Source organism: Hippocampus guttulatus, chromosome 3 (assembly GCF_054856545.1).
Source record: "Hippocampus guttulatus isolate MCC_2025c chromosome 3, RoL_Hgut_1.0, whole genome shotgun sequence".
In the NCBI taxonomy this organism is placed as follows: domain Eukaryota; kingdom Metazoa; phylum Chordata; class Actinopteri; order Syngnathiformes; family Syngnathidae; genus Hippocampus; species Hippocampus guttulatus.
This window is the reverse complement of record NC_141263.1, coordinates 14,667,668-14,686,412: the sequence shown is the minus strand read 5'-3', so window position 1 is coordinate 14,686,412 and position 18,745 is coordinate 14,667,668. Positions and strand designations below refer to the sequence as shown.

The following is an 18,745-nucleotide window of genomic DNA, read 5'->3' as shown; positions in this document are numbered from 1 at the left end:
ATATACATATATATACACAAATACAAATCTAAACTATTATCAAAATTGTGTGCTATTTGTCTGTTGTATTGGTTGTGAAATGTTTCCATGTACACAAAAGGCCCATTTCTCGCATATTGTTTACGAATCTGTGTTGGTGAGCTCTTCCCCTTCGCTGAGATAATCCAGCCACCTCAATCAGTCACATATGTCATGTTGAACTTGGACTGCGATAACACCCAGACCTCACATGTATGTTTTGCTGTTTTATTCTTCAATTTTTCTCCAATGAATAGATCATCGGTAAAAAATAGACCGTTATGGATTTTTTTTAAGGCCTATGCCAATATTTATATTTGGCAGAATAAAATTAAACTAATTGTCCAATTAATTAAAAAATATTTAGATTAAATACAATAACTTCATTTTTTTCCCTTAACACACAACAAAATGAATTAGAGGCATTTACGCCCCCTCCACCTCCAAGGAAGAAGAAAACATATTATTTGTAAGTACACCTCTGCATAGCATTGTATCCTTAACATGAAAGAAAACAATGAAGAACCACTTTATTAAAATGTGTGTCACAGAAAAGATTTGAAGTGCGTCAATTTGCCTGAAATCAAATGAATAAGTTAGAGCACCGCTGCCATCTACTGTAGTGAATGAGCAAATTAAACTTAGTTTTTGTATGGCAAAAAAAAAAAGTTCCCCAGGTCACAGGATCCCTACCGCCCGTCCCCTGCCCCCTCGAGGGGCCCGCCTCACGAATAACTAAGGCTCAGGCGCCTACCAATAGACCTCTGCGCTACCGCCTTGCGCTAATGACAAAGACATAAAACATGAGAACGCTCAGCGTACAACCAGTTTATTTGCGCAGTGGCGACCAGGTTCCATCTGTACTGTACATGCTGCCAAGCCGCTGAAACCGGTTTGCCCAATTATCTGTAAACACGGATACTGGCGACAGAAAATCCTGATAGATAAATCAACGCAAAGGCCATCTTCATTGTATTTTTTTTTTCATGTGATAAAAATTATGAGAATGTATTTGAGGGGGGTGGGGGGGGGCACATTCCACTGTTTAGGGGGGAAAATTCAGGGGGGGTCAAAGAATGAGCTGAAGTCAACCTGCCCGGTGCAGGGTCACAACTGTGACAAATACCCTGTTGATTTCCTGTGCTGGCCAAAAGAGACCAAAAAAAAAAATCATTTGCAAAATCAGATGATGTCCGCTCGCTGAGTGAAATCTCCTGAGAAGTTTCCGCTAAAGTCTGCTGCTTCAAACAAATGAACAAAAAAGTGCACTCTGCATAGTTTGAGTGAGAGGTGAACTGATTAATCAGAAACATAAAAGTTGCATAAGATGTTTGATGCACTCCTAGAGGATGGAACCGCTGCCACATGAAAAATTTGGAAATGTACCAGAATTACTTTTCTAGTATTCTAATCAGGTGTGTTGCTGCTGGGGGAGAACAGGCAGGACAGCGGCCCTTGAGGACCGAGTTTGGACACCCCTGCATTACGGTATGTGCATATTTGGACTGCTTTTAAGTTGTTTTTATTTTATTTTTTTCCCCCTATAATCTAAATTAATTGCAGTCTTGATGTTTCAACTGAGCATAATGTTAATATAATCATCATAATCATATGAAATATGCATTTAAAGGGTCAAACAGGCTGAAGAAAGTTTGAGAAGCACTGCTCCAAACAACATGGTTTGTACTTGGAATTCTGTTGTCAGTACTGTAGTAACATTCAACTGGATCCCCCTCGACATTTTCCCAACAAAACATTTTCACAACATGACGTGATTTTTTTTTGTTTTGTTTTTCTTGCAGTGTTATCTGACTTTAATCTCATCCAATGGTCTATTTTCACTCTTAGGAGTGATTCAAACACAACCACATGTCATCGCTGCTCATTGGTCATCACATCATGTGGAAACTGGAGGTCAGCAACAAAAAGAGCCCCCCAAATATATATATATACCGGTATACAGTATATATATGTATATAAAATAAAAATGTAAACAATACAAAAATCAAACAAACAAGAACAAAATAATTCACAATATATTCCAGGATGAGCTTCAAGGATGTGAAACGTGGAAAGCCGCTTCAACGTTTAGTCCATATCTTTCACCCTTTCAGGGACAGTGGTTACTACAGTGGACAGCTTATCAGGTTATCACTATTGGTGCATGAAAGGGTTAATATCCCTCTTACCGTTGATATGAAGTTGTCCTACTAGTATACAAAAGTTGTCTTACAAGTCAAGACAAAGAACATACTATTTGCAAGTACGGTACTAGTATGCTCTTTGTCATCACTAGTAACACAGTTACTACATGAGTAGAAAGACTGCCTTAGCTGTAAAAAAAAATTCCGCTGCTAGTACCACTTTTGACCTGCTAGTACACAACTAAACCTTTCAGGTAAACTATTGTGCTTTACGAGTAACACTAAAGGGGCATGTGTCTTGCACTAGTAGCCTCCTCGACCCAACAGATGGTAACAAAATGCTCATGAGAAGTTTTGTCTCACAACATCGTTGTCCAACTACTACGCCACAGTCAACCTCACTTGTAAGAGAGTTCAGAGACCCTTTGAGTCTCATTAGAATATCCACTAGTAATGCCACATACTAGTACACAAGCAAACCTTACGACTGTGATGCACTAATAACACTATCAGGCTCGACTAGTATGCAAATGTAACGCATTGGTTGCCACCTGGACTTCACTAGTAGCACCAAAATGGCCACAAGTAGTTTTGCCTCATTCGAAGCATCAAGTTGCCCGACTACTGCAGACAGAGTATCGGCATATGTACTAGTATGCTCTTTGTCCTCCTTAGTAAGACATTTCAACGCAGTAGTACAATAAGAACAATTCAATAGTTGAAAAAAACATTAGTAGTAGTACTCGTAACGTTTTTTTCCCCACTACCAGTGGCACTTTGGCTAACTCGCCTTAGCAGTAACTAGTAATTGTACTAGTAATGCTTCACGGCTCAACTAGTAGGCATGTGTCACAAAGTAGTAAGTAACCTCCTGGACTGTACTTGCGACACCAAAATGACAGCTAGTAGTTTTTCTTCACTTGTAACATGAAGGTATCCTACTAGTATGCATAATATGCTAAAACTGCTCATTGTCAAGTAGCCTAACATTGTGGACAGCCAAAGGCACGACTACTACTACTACAGTACAAAATGTTAACTAGTAGAATTTTCACTAATAGTACTAGTGACACACAGTTGTCTACTAGTGTACTGTTTTGCCTAACAAACAACATGTGGTTGTCGTCCTAGTAGGCCAAATTCACCCTAGTATTCTACAGTAACGTCATACAGTAGTGGGAAGAAAACGCTCCTAGTAATACCGTCATTCTACTAGTGTGCCCTATTTGTTCTTGACTTTAGCTCAAGCTGGATAATTATTGGTGACATTCTGAAATCCTACTTGTTTAGATCTAACATTGTATTCGTAGTGCACAGTCATCAACTGATGCAGAGTGTTGCCTTCACTGGTCATGGTTTTCCCACTACTAGTGCCATTTTAGGTCTGCTAGCATGCAAGTAAACCTTAACAGCGAACTACTGTGTCACACTAGGTCCAACTAGTAGCCTCCTGGATCCCACTAGTAGCACCAAAATGCCCATCAGTAGTTTTGCCTTACGAGTAAAATGAGGTTGCGCTACTAGTATGCCAAAATTGCCCTACAGTGAGGGTACTAGTATTAAAGCAGGATTTTAAGAATATGGACTAAACACTCTAACAGCTTTCCATATAGATGCTACAAAGCAAGGAACTTGCGTCCTTGTGACGTCTCGGGGGAATTTCAAAGCAATGGCAATATTTTGGGATACTCTGACAACACGCGTGAAGTACGCTGCAAAAAATAAAAAATAAAAATCAGCCACAATAGAAAAGTAGAGAAGCACATTTTAAAGTGAAACACGCCACAGGGATGCGAGGCCAGAAAGTTGTGATTTGAGGACTTGAACCTGGATTGAGCTGCCACAGCAAATCAATACATACAGGTGCATCTCCAATAATTTCCAAGATTATAGAAAAGTTCATTTATTTCAGTAAATCAAATCAAACTGAAATTCAAAAAGAAACACATTCACACATATGGACAATTTAGTGTCCTGGATAACCGAGAAATTCAGCCTTGTGAGGCAGACAAGCTAACCACTAGTACACTATGCTGCCGTATGTAAACTCTCATCGTCAAAATTATAATACATGTAGAATCATGAACGATTCCACTGGTTACTTTATATAATACTGTTTTGAACTGAATTGCTGAAGTTGATCAAGATTCCAGCTCTACTCCAATGGATGGCGATGCATCTGTAAGTCAGTCCTGACGAGAGGTCACATCTACTGAGAACCAGCAGCAGAGACGCAAGGAGGAAATAGCAAAGGTTGTGTGGTGTGTTGGCTTGCTAAATTTTGCAAAGTTGGAAACTTTCCATGGGACTGAACCTGCAACGAAAATGGACATCATGCCTTTCGAAAATTAAAAAACGAGTAATTTATGCCACAAAATGGCATGAAGCTCCTCCCTGCAGTTCAACACGCTTGGCACCAAGGTGCCAGCAGATGGCGCCAAAGCAACATATTTTTGAGGCATGGCTTTGGCCTGAGCACAAAAACGATGAATATGAGCAAATAAATACGGCAGGTTATTTTTTTTTTATTTTAAAAACTGTGAAGGCTGAACCGCGAATCCGCGTGGGTTCACTGTTCGGTAATGCCCTCACATTCGTACTCGGAGAGCTGTCTGCTTTGCAACGACTCGTGACAATTTCCTTCATTTAAGTCTGGATGTACAAATTATACTGCCCCCTGGCGAGTCATCACCGTGATCACAGAATAAATTCCACTGTTATCTCAAGGCACCAGGACCACTGCATGCATTACCGTAATTCCCAGTTCTTTCTGATACAGTACACTTGCCTCAATTCCCATGAAAAGTTTCCAAATTTCCCACCTTAAATTGCCAGCAAAACTTCCTGGAAATTTACCACCTCTTTGCTGCCGTAGTGGAGTGGGAAGAAGAGAAGCAAGGTTTCTCAAGGATGTGTTTTGGTCCCGTTTAGTAGCGGCAGTAGAAAAAGAGGCGCCATTCAGTCAAAGGGGGGCTGAGGTAGAATGTGTCCAGGAAGCGGAACCGAACTGGAACTTGAACAGTGAGGGCGGGGCAAAGGGGTCCCCCAAACCCTCCCACTCCCACCACTGAGGGGTCCGCGTGCAAAACGTTCTGTCTCCTCTTAAGGAAGTAGAATAAAGAGGTTCAATCTCTTTACAACATGCTTGAAGGTGGTTGTCCATATCTGGAACATTCACAACACTTGGAATAAATTAGAGCAGAGGTGTCCAAACTGTGGCCCAAGGTCATTTCGGGCCCATATATATATATAAAAATGAAGGATATTTTAGTTTGTATTTCAGGTACTTTTATCAGCGTAAAACGTAGCTGTTTGTGCTAGCTGTTTATGGGATATGTGTGTGGATATGTTTTTGCAGCAAAACATGTATAGAAGATGTGGACAACCGCTTAGTTTTTCACAATTTTGAAGACTAATTTGATAGACCTAGTGAGTTTTTTTGAATCATTCAAATTTGAAAGGATTGCTCACAGCAGCCTTCTGTTGTGCCACCTTTAGAATGCATCAAAGTTTCACTTTTAAAGGGACTTCATGGGGAACGATATTTACGTTTTTTATTTTTCTGTATATGGCACTTGGAAGTTTGGACACCCCTGATTTAAAGTGTTTGTCACATCTGCAGTCCTCTTAGGGCAGTTTCATGAAGAGTCCATTGCCCATGGAAGGGACGGGCACAGGGCAGGGGAACTGAAAAAGATTCATGTCGGCCGTGAGTGCGGCCATGGCGGCCGGATCGTGCTCGATCTGCGTCCTGAGGGCGGGGTCGATCTTTTCCAGCCGGCGCTTGATCCTCTTAGCCTCGCGCTCGCGGACGAGCCTGGCCTGCCGTTTCTCAGGTGTCTCGTTGGCCCTCTTGAGGCGCATGGCGTCGCGGTCCCGCTGCAGACGGCGCGCCCGCTGCTCCTCCGACTCCTGCATCCTCTGCATGCGCTTGGCCTCGCGATCTCGCAGGCGCCGCAGCTCGCGCTCCTCGTCTGTTTCGCAAGCGCGCTTGTTCTTCTTGGCCGTGCGCTCACGCTCCAGCCGGTGCAGGCGAGACTCCAGGGGCTCGTTTTTGCGGCGCAAGGCCCATTTGCGCACGGGGGACTGGGACTCCACCAGCTGCTGGTAGGCCACGCAACTGTTGCACACCAGGAGCACCCCGGCCGGATACACGGGCATCGGACTCAGGATGTCTGGGATAGGAGGAAGACCTGAGGAGGAGGAGGTGAGGGCATCAGGGATGGACGCCAGCGACGGCCCTTCGGATAGCAAACTGTCGGGTAGCGAGGGAAACGAGGCTCCTTGGCTCGCGGGTCCTTGACATGGTCCGGACATGTGGCATGCTTGATTGGCTTGACATAGGCTGCTGCTGGGGTCGTGGACTTGACATGACTGAGGGCCCTGGCAGGAACTGGGACTGGGGCCGGGCCCATGACAGGAATGAGGCCCCGGTCCTGGACTGGCCATGGGAGTGCTGGAAAGCGAGTGGGTCAGGGGACAAGTGTCACTTCCGCCGGGGACCTCCAGCCTGGTCATGTCCAGGACATCCTTGAGCTTCTCCCTGGAGCAAAAAACAGCAGACAGCTAAGCTTGAAGAAGACCCCCCCCCCCCCCAATTTAAAGCCACACCTTGACTTCACTTCGACTTAAATCAACCTCTCAGCTCAAGTTGAGACTCCCAAGCGAAACACACACACACACGAAAATAAGTTATGAACAAAATATATACAGCTACAAATGAAACGTACTAAAATAGTTATACTGGAACAAGAGAAATTCTAATCAAATACAATAAAAGGAAAGTAAATCAACAACAGATAAAAATAAGAATCCAAGAATCGAACAAAAACAAACAATAAAAAACAAGAACCTGTTCATTTAAATAAAAGTCAAATAAATTAACAATATGGCTAACATTTGAAGTAAATAAAATAAAAACACTACTAAACTCCACTGTGTCAACAACATCACAAGCCATCAATCAAATGTCGCGAATCAGAAGCGAACGCTGCTAAGCTAACAAACAATAATCCAAGCATTTAACAAAACAACACACCAGTGAAACTACCACTGGTGAATTTAACCAAATTCCAATTCTACCAAATGAGGGCAGTACCTGTTGAAGTTGTCGGTGTCGGTGAAGTGTGCGCCGCACACGGCACAGTTTGAGAGACGGTCCTCTGAGTGGATGAGAAGATGGCGTCCGAGCGAGCCGGGTGAACTCAGCGCTCGCCCACAGACGGGACACACGTAGCTCTTGGTGCTGCTCATCATGCTCGTGTGCTGTTTAACAGACAAAAGTTTTCAGCTGTGGTTGTTGACATACAGGATTCACCTAAATATGATTCAAAAAGCTGAGATAAGTAATTCTGCCGAGATGCAGCAGCCAATCATATTGCAGCGTGGAAAGGGGGGGTCCTCAATTAATTGACAAAATAAAACAGATTAATATTGTCAGTCTACATGTTGTTGCTGTACGGTTTGTTTTCAATCCATTGCCTAAAGGTTTAACGCACTGCAACATAGATGCTAATTAGTGTTAGCAATACGCTAACAGACTGAAAAAAATATCTGCTAAAACAGTCTAGTTTGTTTTCAATCCATTACCTAAAGGGTTAATACGCTCCAACATAGGTGCTAATTAGCGTTAGCAATATGCTAGCAGACTAAAGAGCGAAAAAAATAAAATAACACACAATGTACTGTATAGGGCGGCCCGGTAGTCGAGTGGTTAGCACGTCGGCTTCACAGTGCAGAGGTACCGGGTTCGATTCCAGCTCCGGCCTCCCTGTGTGGAGTTTGCATGTTCTCCCCGGGCCTGCGTGGGTTTTCTCCGGGTGCTCCGGTTTCCTCCCACATTCCAAAAACATGCATGTCAGGCTGATTGGACGCTCTAAATTGTCCCTAGGTGTGAGTGTGGGCGTGGATGGTTGTTCGTCTCTGTGTGCCCTGCGATTGGCTGGCAACTGATTCAGGGTGTCCCCCGCCTACTGCCCGGAGATGGCTGGGATAGGCTCCAGCACCCCCCGCGACCCTAGTGAGGATCAAGCGGTTCGGAAAATGGATGGATGGATGGATGTACTGTATATATCAGTCTGTATCTGTTTCCATTTGATGGTGAAGCTTCATCTACTGTGCATTTCACATGATTTTAGAAACAATACTGTGTTTGGTTCACCTGGTAGACATGGGAGATGAGCTTCTCTGGGCTGCTGAAGTCCAGCGTGCACAGTGGACATACAAAGTTGGTGCTGTGGTCTGAGCCTTCTTCGTGCTCCTGCGGAAAACCAAGCGCCCTTCAAATACATATTACACACACATTCCAGAAACATATTTAGACCCCCTAAAAAAAAAAAAAAGGTCAAATTTTCTGGAGCCGCAAGTGGCTCACTGCCCGCTTCGCCCACTTCCCAAAGCCTTTCGGCCAGTGCAATTTAATGACATATTGAATGTGCAAGTGAGCCAGTATTACTCAGCCATAGTGACACACTGCTGTGTGGTGTCTTAGACATGACTCACTCTGATGCTGAAATGGAGAATATTTGCGAACAGAAGGCACGCAGAAGTAAGAGCTGCTTCTGCTTTTTCACTCGTCTTTAAAGGGGTGCTAAAGGCAAATAATGTTTTGGATGAATATGATGCATCCACCCACACTAAAGATTGTATTTTGATTAATCGTGTATCAATTAAACAGAGGAATTCATCCATTTTCATCCATCTCAGGGGGCCGCCATTTTGGTCAATATCACCATCTGCTGTGGGACAAAATGAACGGTACAACTGCCCTCAGACTTGCATTGTGTTGGTTGTAAACAGTCTCTTCATCATGCTGTCCATATGTTTGACATCAACAGACCAAGACGACACCTGGAAGTTGTTGCCATGACGAGTGGACACCCTTGGAAACTTGTGAATTGTGTTATCCAGTCCAGTCAGTATGCCGGTCTAGAATTGCGAGTGTTTTCGAAGACAGCGAATGTTGCGGTCTGGTCAGGGTTCATTCAAGGATCCTCAAATGGACACCAGACATTCACCTGTACTTTTCCTGTACATGAGAATTTTGAACATGTCCAAAATTTCCTCAAAAGTTCAATGCGACAAGAAAAATCACAAAAACTGAATGTTTATCGAACATTTGCAACCTTGAATGAACCCTAACGAAGTCGGACGTAAACACGCATTTTTCTATTTTCGACAACAGTCGCAATTGTTCACTCGGTGAGGACGCGAGAAGGAATACTCATACTGGTATCAGACTGAAAAAAAGTGTTCTTGAAAATCCCTTTTTTTGTGTGTGTGTGCGCGTGTGTGGACATGATCGCGAATTGAATAAATCCTCAATTGATTTAAGCTCCATCTAAATTACATGGGGGGGGGGGGGTTGGGAAATTAAAAAAAAAAGTGACTAAGTAGGGGATTGGGTATAAATTTTTTGTTGTTGAAGCAAGGTATGGGTTCTTCCCCCCAAAATTCAGGGAATAGGTCAATTTGCAAATGCTGAACTGCAAACATTTGGGGGTCCACTGCGTTATTTGTACTTAGTTGAAGCAACAGAGATTTATGGATAACACAGTCAATCAGCGGCTGTTTATGGCATGTGCATTATATGTGGCCACACAGGGCGGTAACCCACCCCAAAATAATACCCCCCAAAATGTTTATTATTGTGTAATTACATGCCAGGTCAAGCCAGGCCATTTGTGTGAAAAATTTGCACCCTCTAATGGAGTCACCCTCTGAAAAAGAGAAGCAGGGTATCGCGCCATTGCCTAAGTAAGTCAACGTATTATATTGTGAATGTGAACCTCATGTGCTGAGATACACATCACTTCATGAAATGTTCCAAGTCAAACTCTGTGGAGCTTCTTTTTATCCATCCATCGCTCTCACCTCTTTGACTCCTGCTCCTTGCAGGCGGCACGGCGCCCTCTTGGCAGTCATGTGGTCATCGGCCGAGGCGTTGGACGAGGAGTCCGGGTCGCTTTCGCTGTCTTCTATGGAGGCAAACACAGCCCTATCAATACAGACGGGACAACAGAGCACAGGGCAGGGCTTACTCTCACTAACACCGCCTCAGTGCGAGGAATGTTGCCCATCCCTGCCGCGTCCCTCCGTCGTCCTCTACCTGTGGCGCTCTCGTGTCCGACGACTTCCTGCGAGTTGTTGCTGCAGCACTCACTGTCTTCGGTGAACTCGTCCCTGCCGTCCATGTTAATCGTATGCTGAAATCCTGTGATGCCGGAAGTGTGGAATGGCCCTGGAGAGAAGTCGGGGAAGATGATTCTCAGGTACGTCCTACATGGAGTGCTTGCTTGCTGATCCAAGTCAAAACAGCCCTCTGATGGAAACCGTCACAACCAAGTGGCCTGTGTTGAAAATTGAGCTTGACGCCCCGCTTCATGTCAAAATATAAATCATAATAGAGTTTATTATGGGAGGATTTTGGCCGCAATGCCGGCCATTAAACTCACTGTCGTATTTATAACGATGGTGCAAAAATCATTCTGCCCGTCGGACAATAACTCAGCTGTGAAATAAATGAGACAAAAAAAGGCGCGTCAGCTAAAAAAGCCGGCGGTACATTGCTGTAATTACTAACAGTGGGATCAGCTCATGAAAACATTCAAATGCAATACCAGCAACACACACTTTGACAGCTGCGACACCGTCGATTAAACTCAAGTCGTTTCATGAAGTATAGCGGTCCAAAGTTTTTACGTTTCATCCATCCATTTTCATAACGCGCATCCCAACTGCACACATGAAGTCCTGAACCAAGATTTGAACCTGGTACCTCTCAACTGTGAGGCAAACATGCTCACCACTAGGTCACAATTTAACTTTTACTTTCTTTTTTTATTTTAATAGTAGAAATCATTGTTATGTAAGGAACTTTGTATAATTTCTTTGTTTAATTTAATTACTGTATACTAAAGAGCACGTACAAATGCGTGCAATATAGGATTACATTTAGATCGTGGATATAAAAAGTCAACACACCCCTGTTAAGCAGCCAGGTTTTTGTGACATGAAAGACAAATAATATCACAACTTTTCCACCATTAATATCACCTATAAATCAGCTCAATTGATCTTTTTTTTTTTTTAAGGGAGAGTAAAAACAATTGAAATAAAATGTTTGCATAAGTGTGCACACCCTCATCGCTGGGAATCTGGCTGCTTTCGGTCTTAAGCTATCAAATTCAAACTCGTGTTCACTTTTTTTTTTTTTTGTTACAATCAATCAAACCCTTTGGAATAATTATTACCAAAAACTACAACCTTTGTTTCATTGGACCATGACACATTTCTCCCCATATGTGCTTTGGCGATATGGTTTTGTACAATGAGGAAAAAAAATATTCTTCAATTGAGTTTGAGAGGTTACAGATCACATGAATGGTAGAAAAGTTTTTGAAATAATTTATCTTGGTCTCATCTTTGTACGTCACAAAAAACTGAACAAGGAGTGTGAAGACTTTTTAAAAATATATATTTACTGTGTCTCATATTTAGATTTATAAGACTACAAGAAGAATCATCATTATTGCACTGTTTAGGAACAAACTAATTACTAATGGGAATGGACCATAATATTTAAGTGGAGAGCAACATAGCAAAAAGGTTTAAAGTTCCAAAACAATGATCCAAGGCTCTTTATCGCCATAGCAACGTGAAATCTGACTTGAATGCCTTATTTACCACAAGAAGTCATAAATTTTTCAAGACGCCTGCACACACCAGCGGTCCCCTGAAACACAGTAGCACGTGCAAGCTTCTCCCCTGAGAACGCGTTGCCATTTGATTTGATTATCAGTGCTTTGGGTTTGGGGGAGTTCAAATGGAAACTAGCAGCCACCAAAAATCTCTTTACCCCATCCAGTAGTTAATCATTACCAATGCAGAGCAGGCCGCTTTCCCATCAGCCGTCCTGCGCTGAGACATCATGAATGTGATGCCAGCCGAGCTCGCTGACATACGTGCTCACTTCATTTGCATCCCAACCCCCCTATTACCGTTTCACACGCACATACAGCCTAATACATGCTGCAGTCCCGGAGCGGAAAGTAGGCTGCATTCTTTTTTTTTTCCTGAAGCTCGCCAGCCTTCTTTTCTTCTCTCTCACTACCACCCACACATCGAACAGCCCAGCCGCCCTCGTGTGCAGCTCCCAACAGTTCCATCGCTACACGGCCAGCTCTGATAGGGAGGACGTAGCTTTGCCCCTATGTGACTCCTTTTATCGACTCCTTCGCATCTTTTAGCGCACTTGACCCCGCATAACTGCTCAACTTCCCTTCCCGGAAGATGCTGCCGTGGAATTGACGGTGTGAAAATTAATGACGGATTCATCTCTGTCCGGCTACTTGAGAAGTGCAATTGCAGCTCGAATCCTGACCCCCCCCCCCCCCCCCAAATAATCAATCAAATATTGGGGAAAATTTTAAATCTGACTGTAAATGCAGAGAACCTTGGATTATTAACAATGGCAACACAGAATGTCCCTGGTGTGAACGAGATTGCGTTTTGCTGTAATGTCTTACTTTGTGATTCCAAACAAGGACGTCAATGGCGCCTGCGGCGCTTCATCTTATGAAATTGACTCTGACACTAGTCTATTTATGATTATAAAGCACCATATTATGTGTTAAATGTTGCTTACTCAGCAATTATTGCGGCCTGGTCATCCTGAAAGGGAGATTCCCTCCATCTGTGCCCATTTCTCAAGCTTTCTTATTTTTCCCCGGATGTTTTTTTTTATTTTTAGTTTGCCCTCCTATGGGATTAAGATCAGGGGATGTTGTTCATATTTGTCAACTGCGGGTTTGTGAAGCCCTTTGAGACACTTTGGTGATGAAGCGCTCGATAGATACATTTGACTTGACTTGTCATTGATCGGGCAGGAAAATTTCCGACATGACGACTGATCACTGATTTGACATAAAATGCAAAATATCTGACGATCCGATCCAACCTACCAGATCTGTCGAATTTACGCACGGCACCATTCGGCACACTAATAACATATCTTTGATCACAATGTTTTGATGAATTTGAGATGCCAAATTCAACTTTACGATTAATTGCCCAATCATGTGTCTCGAGGAGGTCTGTCATTCTGCTACTTCGGTACTGACCAAATAAAGCTGACGTGTGAACCCAATTTGGGCACTTTTCCCATAGAACTTCGTTTGTTTGCACTGCCGGAGTGTGTCTAAGTGCTGAACTATGAACCAGCACGACAAGCGAGCTTCACACAGCCTCGTGATTGATGTGTGGGAGATGCCCCCTCCCCCCCCTGCTGTTAGTCTGCGTCTGTACATCTGTCTCTCCACCCTCCCTCCATCAGTCTTTGCCACGGTGATGTTATCTGCGAGTGTCTGTGCGTCTGTATGCAAGAGGTGACGCAGTGTCTGACTGAATCCAGACAAAGAGACAAACTCATCAGCCAACAGACACTAGACGATGAAGAGGAGGAGGAGGTGGGGGGGGAGGCTGAGGAAAACAAAACCCGGCAAAAGATAGGACACCAAAACTCGACTTGGGTGCCAATCAATGAAAAGGACTTGAATTCATCAAATCCCTTCTCATTCTTCTTTCAGTCGCTATCAAAATACGGACATCCAGACACTAAACATTGTCTAAACCTGCAGGAAATGCCGCCCCTCTTACTTTACATCCTCACAAGGATTCTGGATTTTACTTTTAAAAGGAATGTCATTGAATAAAACGTTGATCCAACGGATGCGTATTTGGGAGTTCAACCGAATGGTCGACTAGTTGACTTTTACGACGCCGCGTCGACGTTTAACGCTTGAAAAAGACGAATTGCTAGGAAGACTTTCCATTCACCCGTCTGCTGCCGATACCAGACTGTAATGTCTGTGGAGTAGCGGAATGTCCGGCCAGCAAAGCAGGCAACTTTAACTTCACAAAAAAAGAAACTAAGAGTATATTCACACCAGCAAAGTCCGTTGGTGTCCTTTTTTTGTTCGGCATGGTTCGTATTCACACTTGGCCTTTTTTCCAAGTGAACTATATTCTTTAAACACGTCGAGGTGTGTGACGATCGATGCTTGCGTTGAACAGAAACCTTACAAAGCGAGTCTCGGTCCGTTAAAAAAAAAAAAAAAAAGAAATAATATATCCGCACCTGGATTCATTTGTGTGTATTCACACCTGCATAAAAGGTCCGGAGGAGCGTGGAAAATGAAGTCTGGTCTGTTCAAAGTGGACCAAACAGTGCAGGTGTAAATACACCCTCAAATCAACATTTAAATGCAGACCAAGCTCAAAGGGCAATGTGCAAACTTCGCCTTTAATCGTAATCCTGCAAAAAGACAAACACAAATCCTCCTGGATAAAAGTAATACGGTCTTCAAACATTCCTACACCCAGTTATTGTCCCTACAAAAGGGGATAGGAACCCTGACCTCAACCCGAACAAAAATATTAGGGATGACCTAGAACCAAGGTCCCCGGTCCAACGTCAATAAACAGAAAATCCCACAGTCACATTTCAAAGTCTAGCGCACAGGTGTCAAACTCAAGGCCCGAGGCCGCATCTGGTTCGCCAGGTCATTTTGTGTGGCCCGTGAAAGGAAATCACGTGTGTGAACTTGCTAAAATCTGTATTGAAATGTCAGATTGTCATGTGGAATAAATAACGTTGGGATTTTGCAATAATTTTGTTACCCAGTACACACTCACTTGAACAATGTTTGAACAAACTATTATTATTGACTGATTTCAAAACTAGTAATCTATTAATTTGTTGTATACAAGTAACAATTTTGTGGTTTCACTGCCATAATGGCCCTCCGAGGGAAGACGTAACTCCAAATTGGCCCGGGACTAAAATGAGTTTGACACCCCTGGTCTAGCAGAAAGCCTTTTTCCCCAAATAGAGAAGATGCTTTTGTGGCTGCAATGTGCACAACTGCCTGGAATTCCAAGCTGGTTTGTTTGTGTGTTTGTTAACCTGTCTGGTCTGCTCCTCCACCAAATTTGATACCAGACCAAAAAAAAAAAAGATGTGTCAAACATTGGACGATGGTAGTGTACTAGAACTCAAAGAGCTCACAAAAGCACAAAAAGGTGCGGTGACATTACATGGAATTAGGCGTGCCTGAAGGCTTTCGGCGCCCACCGCGGACCGTTGCAGGGTAGCGAATGAGCTCATTAGCTTATACAGCTTACAGCAGTCACAAGTGCAAGTTGTATTTCAAAACCTGGATAGAGAAATTATGCTTAGAAGCAGCATTAAGCATGCAGAAATTCAACAGATTACACACGGCAATCGCCTTGATGTCTTAAGACATGTTTCCAGCAAGCTCTGCAGCTCAAACTTAAAAGTTTTATGTCCATCGAGTAGTACAGTACAGCGGTGATTCCCAAGCCTTGCATCGTGAGAGATCACTTCAAAGATGTCACACCACATACTGTGGTTCAAACGAGAGCCAGATCAGAGTTTACTGTTCCCAAGCATACCATGGTGAGAAAAAAAAATAAGTTCACACAATGTGAATGGGCAGAGAAGCCTGAAATGATGACGTAAGAACAGATACTTTGTTGTTATATTATTTAATTATGCTTTAACGTTTATAAAAGTACAACAGTGTAGACTAGAGTGATAATTTCCTCAACACAGGGTGTTACTTGGATGGCTGGAACGGATTTATGGCATTTCCATGCATTTCCATAGTGAAAGATGATTTGCGTGATGAGCATGGTCACGAAATAAATTTAGCCTCTAAAACAAGACCCCACTATATACAGTATATATATGTTTCCAAAAGTTTTTTAAAATTATTATTAGTTAACAAAATAATAAGAGTGACTCTCTCAATACTACACTACATTGTGACAGCCTCAAACCACACACATGCATCAGCCTGAAGGGGTGGGGTTGGGAGGTATTACCCTATCGCATCTCATGGTGAAAGATGGGTACACCCTGGACTGACCACTAGTCAGTCACAGGACAATTTCAAACAATGACTGAACCAAATGTGGCACTGAAGAAAACAGTCATTGTAAAAACGTGTAATAACATACAGTGTCATTTGGCTCCCTGCATTTCTACGTGTGACTAGCAAAGTTCTGCAGACGTCAGGCAAAGCTGCAGTTGTCTCACACATCAATACTCAAATACCCTGCATCACATTATTCTTGTAGGACACAAACCAGTCCAGGTATACTTTCGGTAATTCTGTTGACGGTCACACAAACAGCTGGACTAACCCTAGCAGACCTAAGTGTAGTCACAACAAACATACAGTACATAGATATCTGAAATACCTACAATCAACTTTGAAGGGGTTGGTCTGTTTTCGCCTGGACATATTATAGTCCACACACAGGGAATGAAGAAAAAAAAAAGAGGTGGAATCCCCTTCCACACCCCCAGGATGTTTCCCGTCCACGCCACTTCAGGGGGAAAATGATTTATGTTTCCAGACCGTCGATTCAGAGAGGCAAAAAAAATCAAATAAAATAAAATTAAAAACTAAAAAAAAATCATTCATATAGAGCGTCACATCCTTGCGGTGGTGATAAAAATAAAACGGTATATCCAATGGACGGGCTCCGTTTTTAAGAACTGGGATTGTCTGAGCCGCCACGGAGCAGCTCCGACTACGGGCGCGCACACGCCGCTAACGGGCGCGTGCTTACTGCGGCGACGCTCGAGCTCAGCTGATCTATCGAGTAAAGGGCGCTGCAGTGCATTGCGGGATACGTAGAGCCAACACGGAAGTGTTAGCACTTAAGCTAGTCGGGCAGGCAGAACACAAACCCGTCCACTAAATATGCGTTCAATATGCTGGGGCATTCCGGATGAAATAAAACTCATGTTACTAAATGTGTAGTAGGCAATGCATTTAATCTAATCAAGAGAGAGATACAAATTCAAGAGAAGTGTGATGACTACAACTGCTGTAGTTTGTCTAAAAGGTAATCAGACATTTGATGACAAAGGAAAGCTAAATTCAACTGGGAAACAATGACCACATCAGCAACTATTTTACATTAGCGCAGGGTGTACCAACCTTTTGCAAACTGAGAGCTACTTCTGAGGCACTGATTAATGCAAATGGAGTACCAATTTGATACACACTTCTGAAATAACACAAATGTTCAAATGACGTTCAATAATAATAAGCAATAATTAATTAGATGCATTTGCGAAATCTTTGATCCTGTTAATGCTTTCTCACAGTAATTGGGAAACGGTAAAATATCAATATGCAACACTTTATTTCTATCATTCTCAAAGTGTGTACATTTTTAAATGATCAGTTGTACAACATTCTGAGGAACTCACACTACGGTCCAGATATGTTAGTAATAACACAGTGGTATCACCGCATTAGGGTGGATATTAATTTTGCGGTGGTAGCATGAAGCATAATTAGGCAAAGATATCATAATTAAGTACCACAATATTATAATTATGAAATGTTAAAATTTGGGGTTACTTTTAAAGACACTCCACCCAACTGCAGTAGTTTTTATGTCATTCATTGTATTGTCACTTAGCTTTGCTGTGGGGGATGAAGTAGAGATGAAAGGGAGAGAGACAAAAGTGATGGTTTTTGACCACGAAGATGTGAGCATTAATGGATAAACAATATTAAATATTGTTCAAATATGTTCAAATTCAGTAAAATCATTGAGATTATTCATATGTTGGATAAAAATGTTCAAGATGGATTCGAAGTACAGTACTTTAACTTTCTCAAATTCTTACTTTAGTCAATGGTAAACATTAAACTTTAAAATATTTGTGGTACATGAAGGTGGACGGTCCCCCGAATCGGGTTAAACATGGGCCCCCAAATGACTAATATGCCCTTGCTGACAAGTAAGGACAAATAGTGTGCTAGTACATCGAAGTCGGATATCAGGTACATCAAATAAATACTCAAACGCCTTGACATACTGTATACAAATACATAATTGAGAGAACCAGAGTTGTTGGATTTTAGACATTCATTATAATCGATAGTTTCTCTAACATATACAAAATACGCCGCTAGATGGCGCTCTATGCCGCGACACACACCCAGTGCCACAACATTACACGAACAAGTCGTCATCACTGAATGCCACGAGTAAAAGGACCGTATCACCACATTGACAAGAAAATGGATATTCTTCCGCTGGAGAGGAGGAGGAGGAGGGGGAGCTTAAACAGAAAGTAAATCCACATCAACAAAAATGATACCACTGAAATGTGCCCATCACGTTCGAATCAAAAGCGACACGCACAACCACCACACAGCAAAACGCTTGTCACCCTTACTTTTTATTCGATTCGCTTGTAACAGCAATAAATTGACGTTAGCGAGCTGGCTAACAACAGGCTAGCTCTTTATAATAACGATGCACCAGAACAGGCGCTAGACAATATTGCGCACGTTCTAACCAATGTGGACAAACAATACGGATATGATCAGTGCTTTACCCATGTTATCCAGCGATCATCAGGCATACGTCATGGAACAGAACAACGCCACGATTTAAACAAGTCCTCCGATGAAAGCTAACGCTACTGTACGCTGCTTAACTTGAGCAAACATTGCTCCAAAACCTTTTGG

The 18,745-nt window shown here is 42.7% G+C and overlaps 1 protein-coding gene across 7 annotated transcripts; it reads right to left on the bottom strand.

The window, feature by feature from the left end:
• Positions 1-831: 831 nt before the first annotated feature.
• Positions 832-18,723, bottom strand: znf821 (zinc finger protein 821). 7 transcript variants are annotated; one of them, XM_086106960.1, is made up of 6 exons: positions 18,613-18,723; positions 10,270-10,401; positions 10,035-10,138; positions 8,323-8,421; positions 7,261-7,427; positions 832-6,705 (listed from the first exon to the last, which is right to left on the bottom strand). In XM_086106960.1, the coding sequence occupies exons 1-6, from the start codon at positions 18,614-18,616 to the stop codon at positions 5,790-5,792; spliced, it is 1,422 nt and encodes a 473-aa protein (XP_085963086.1). In that variant the 5' UTR covers positions 18,617-18,723; the 3' UTR covers positions 832-5,789. The 7 variants fall into 7 exon arrangements, with proteins under 7 accessions (XP_085963086.1, XP_085963087.1, XP_085963088.1 ...); XM_086106961.1 differs by having other exon boundaries at positions 10,035-10,135; XM_086106962.1 differs by having other exon boundaries at positions 7,841-8,440; positions 10,035-10,158; positions 18,613-18,628.
• Between the last annotated feature and the right edge of the window lie 22 nt (positions 18,724-18,745).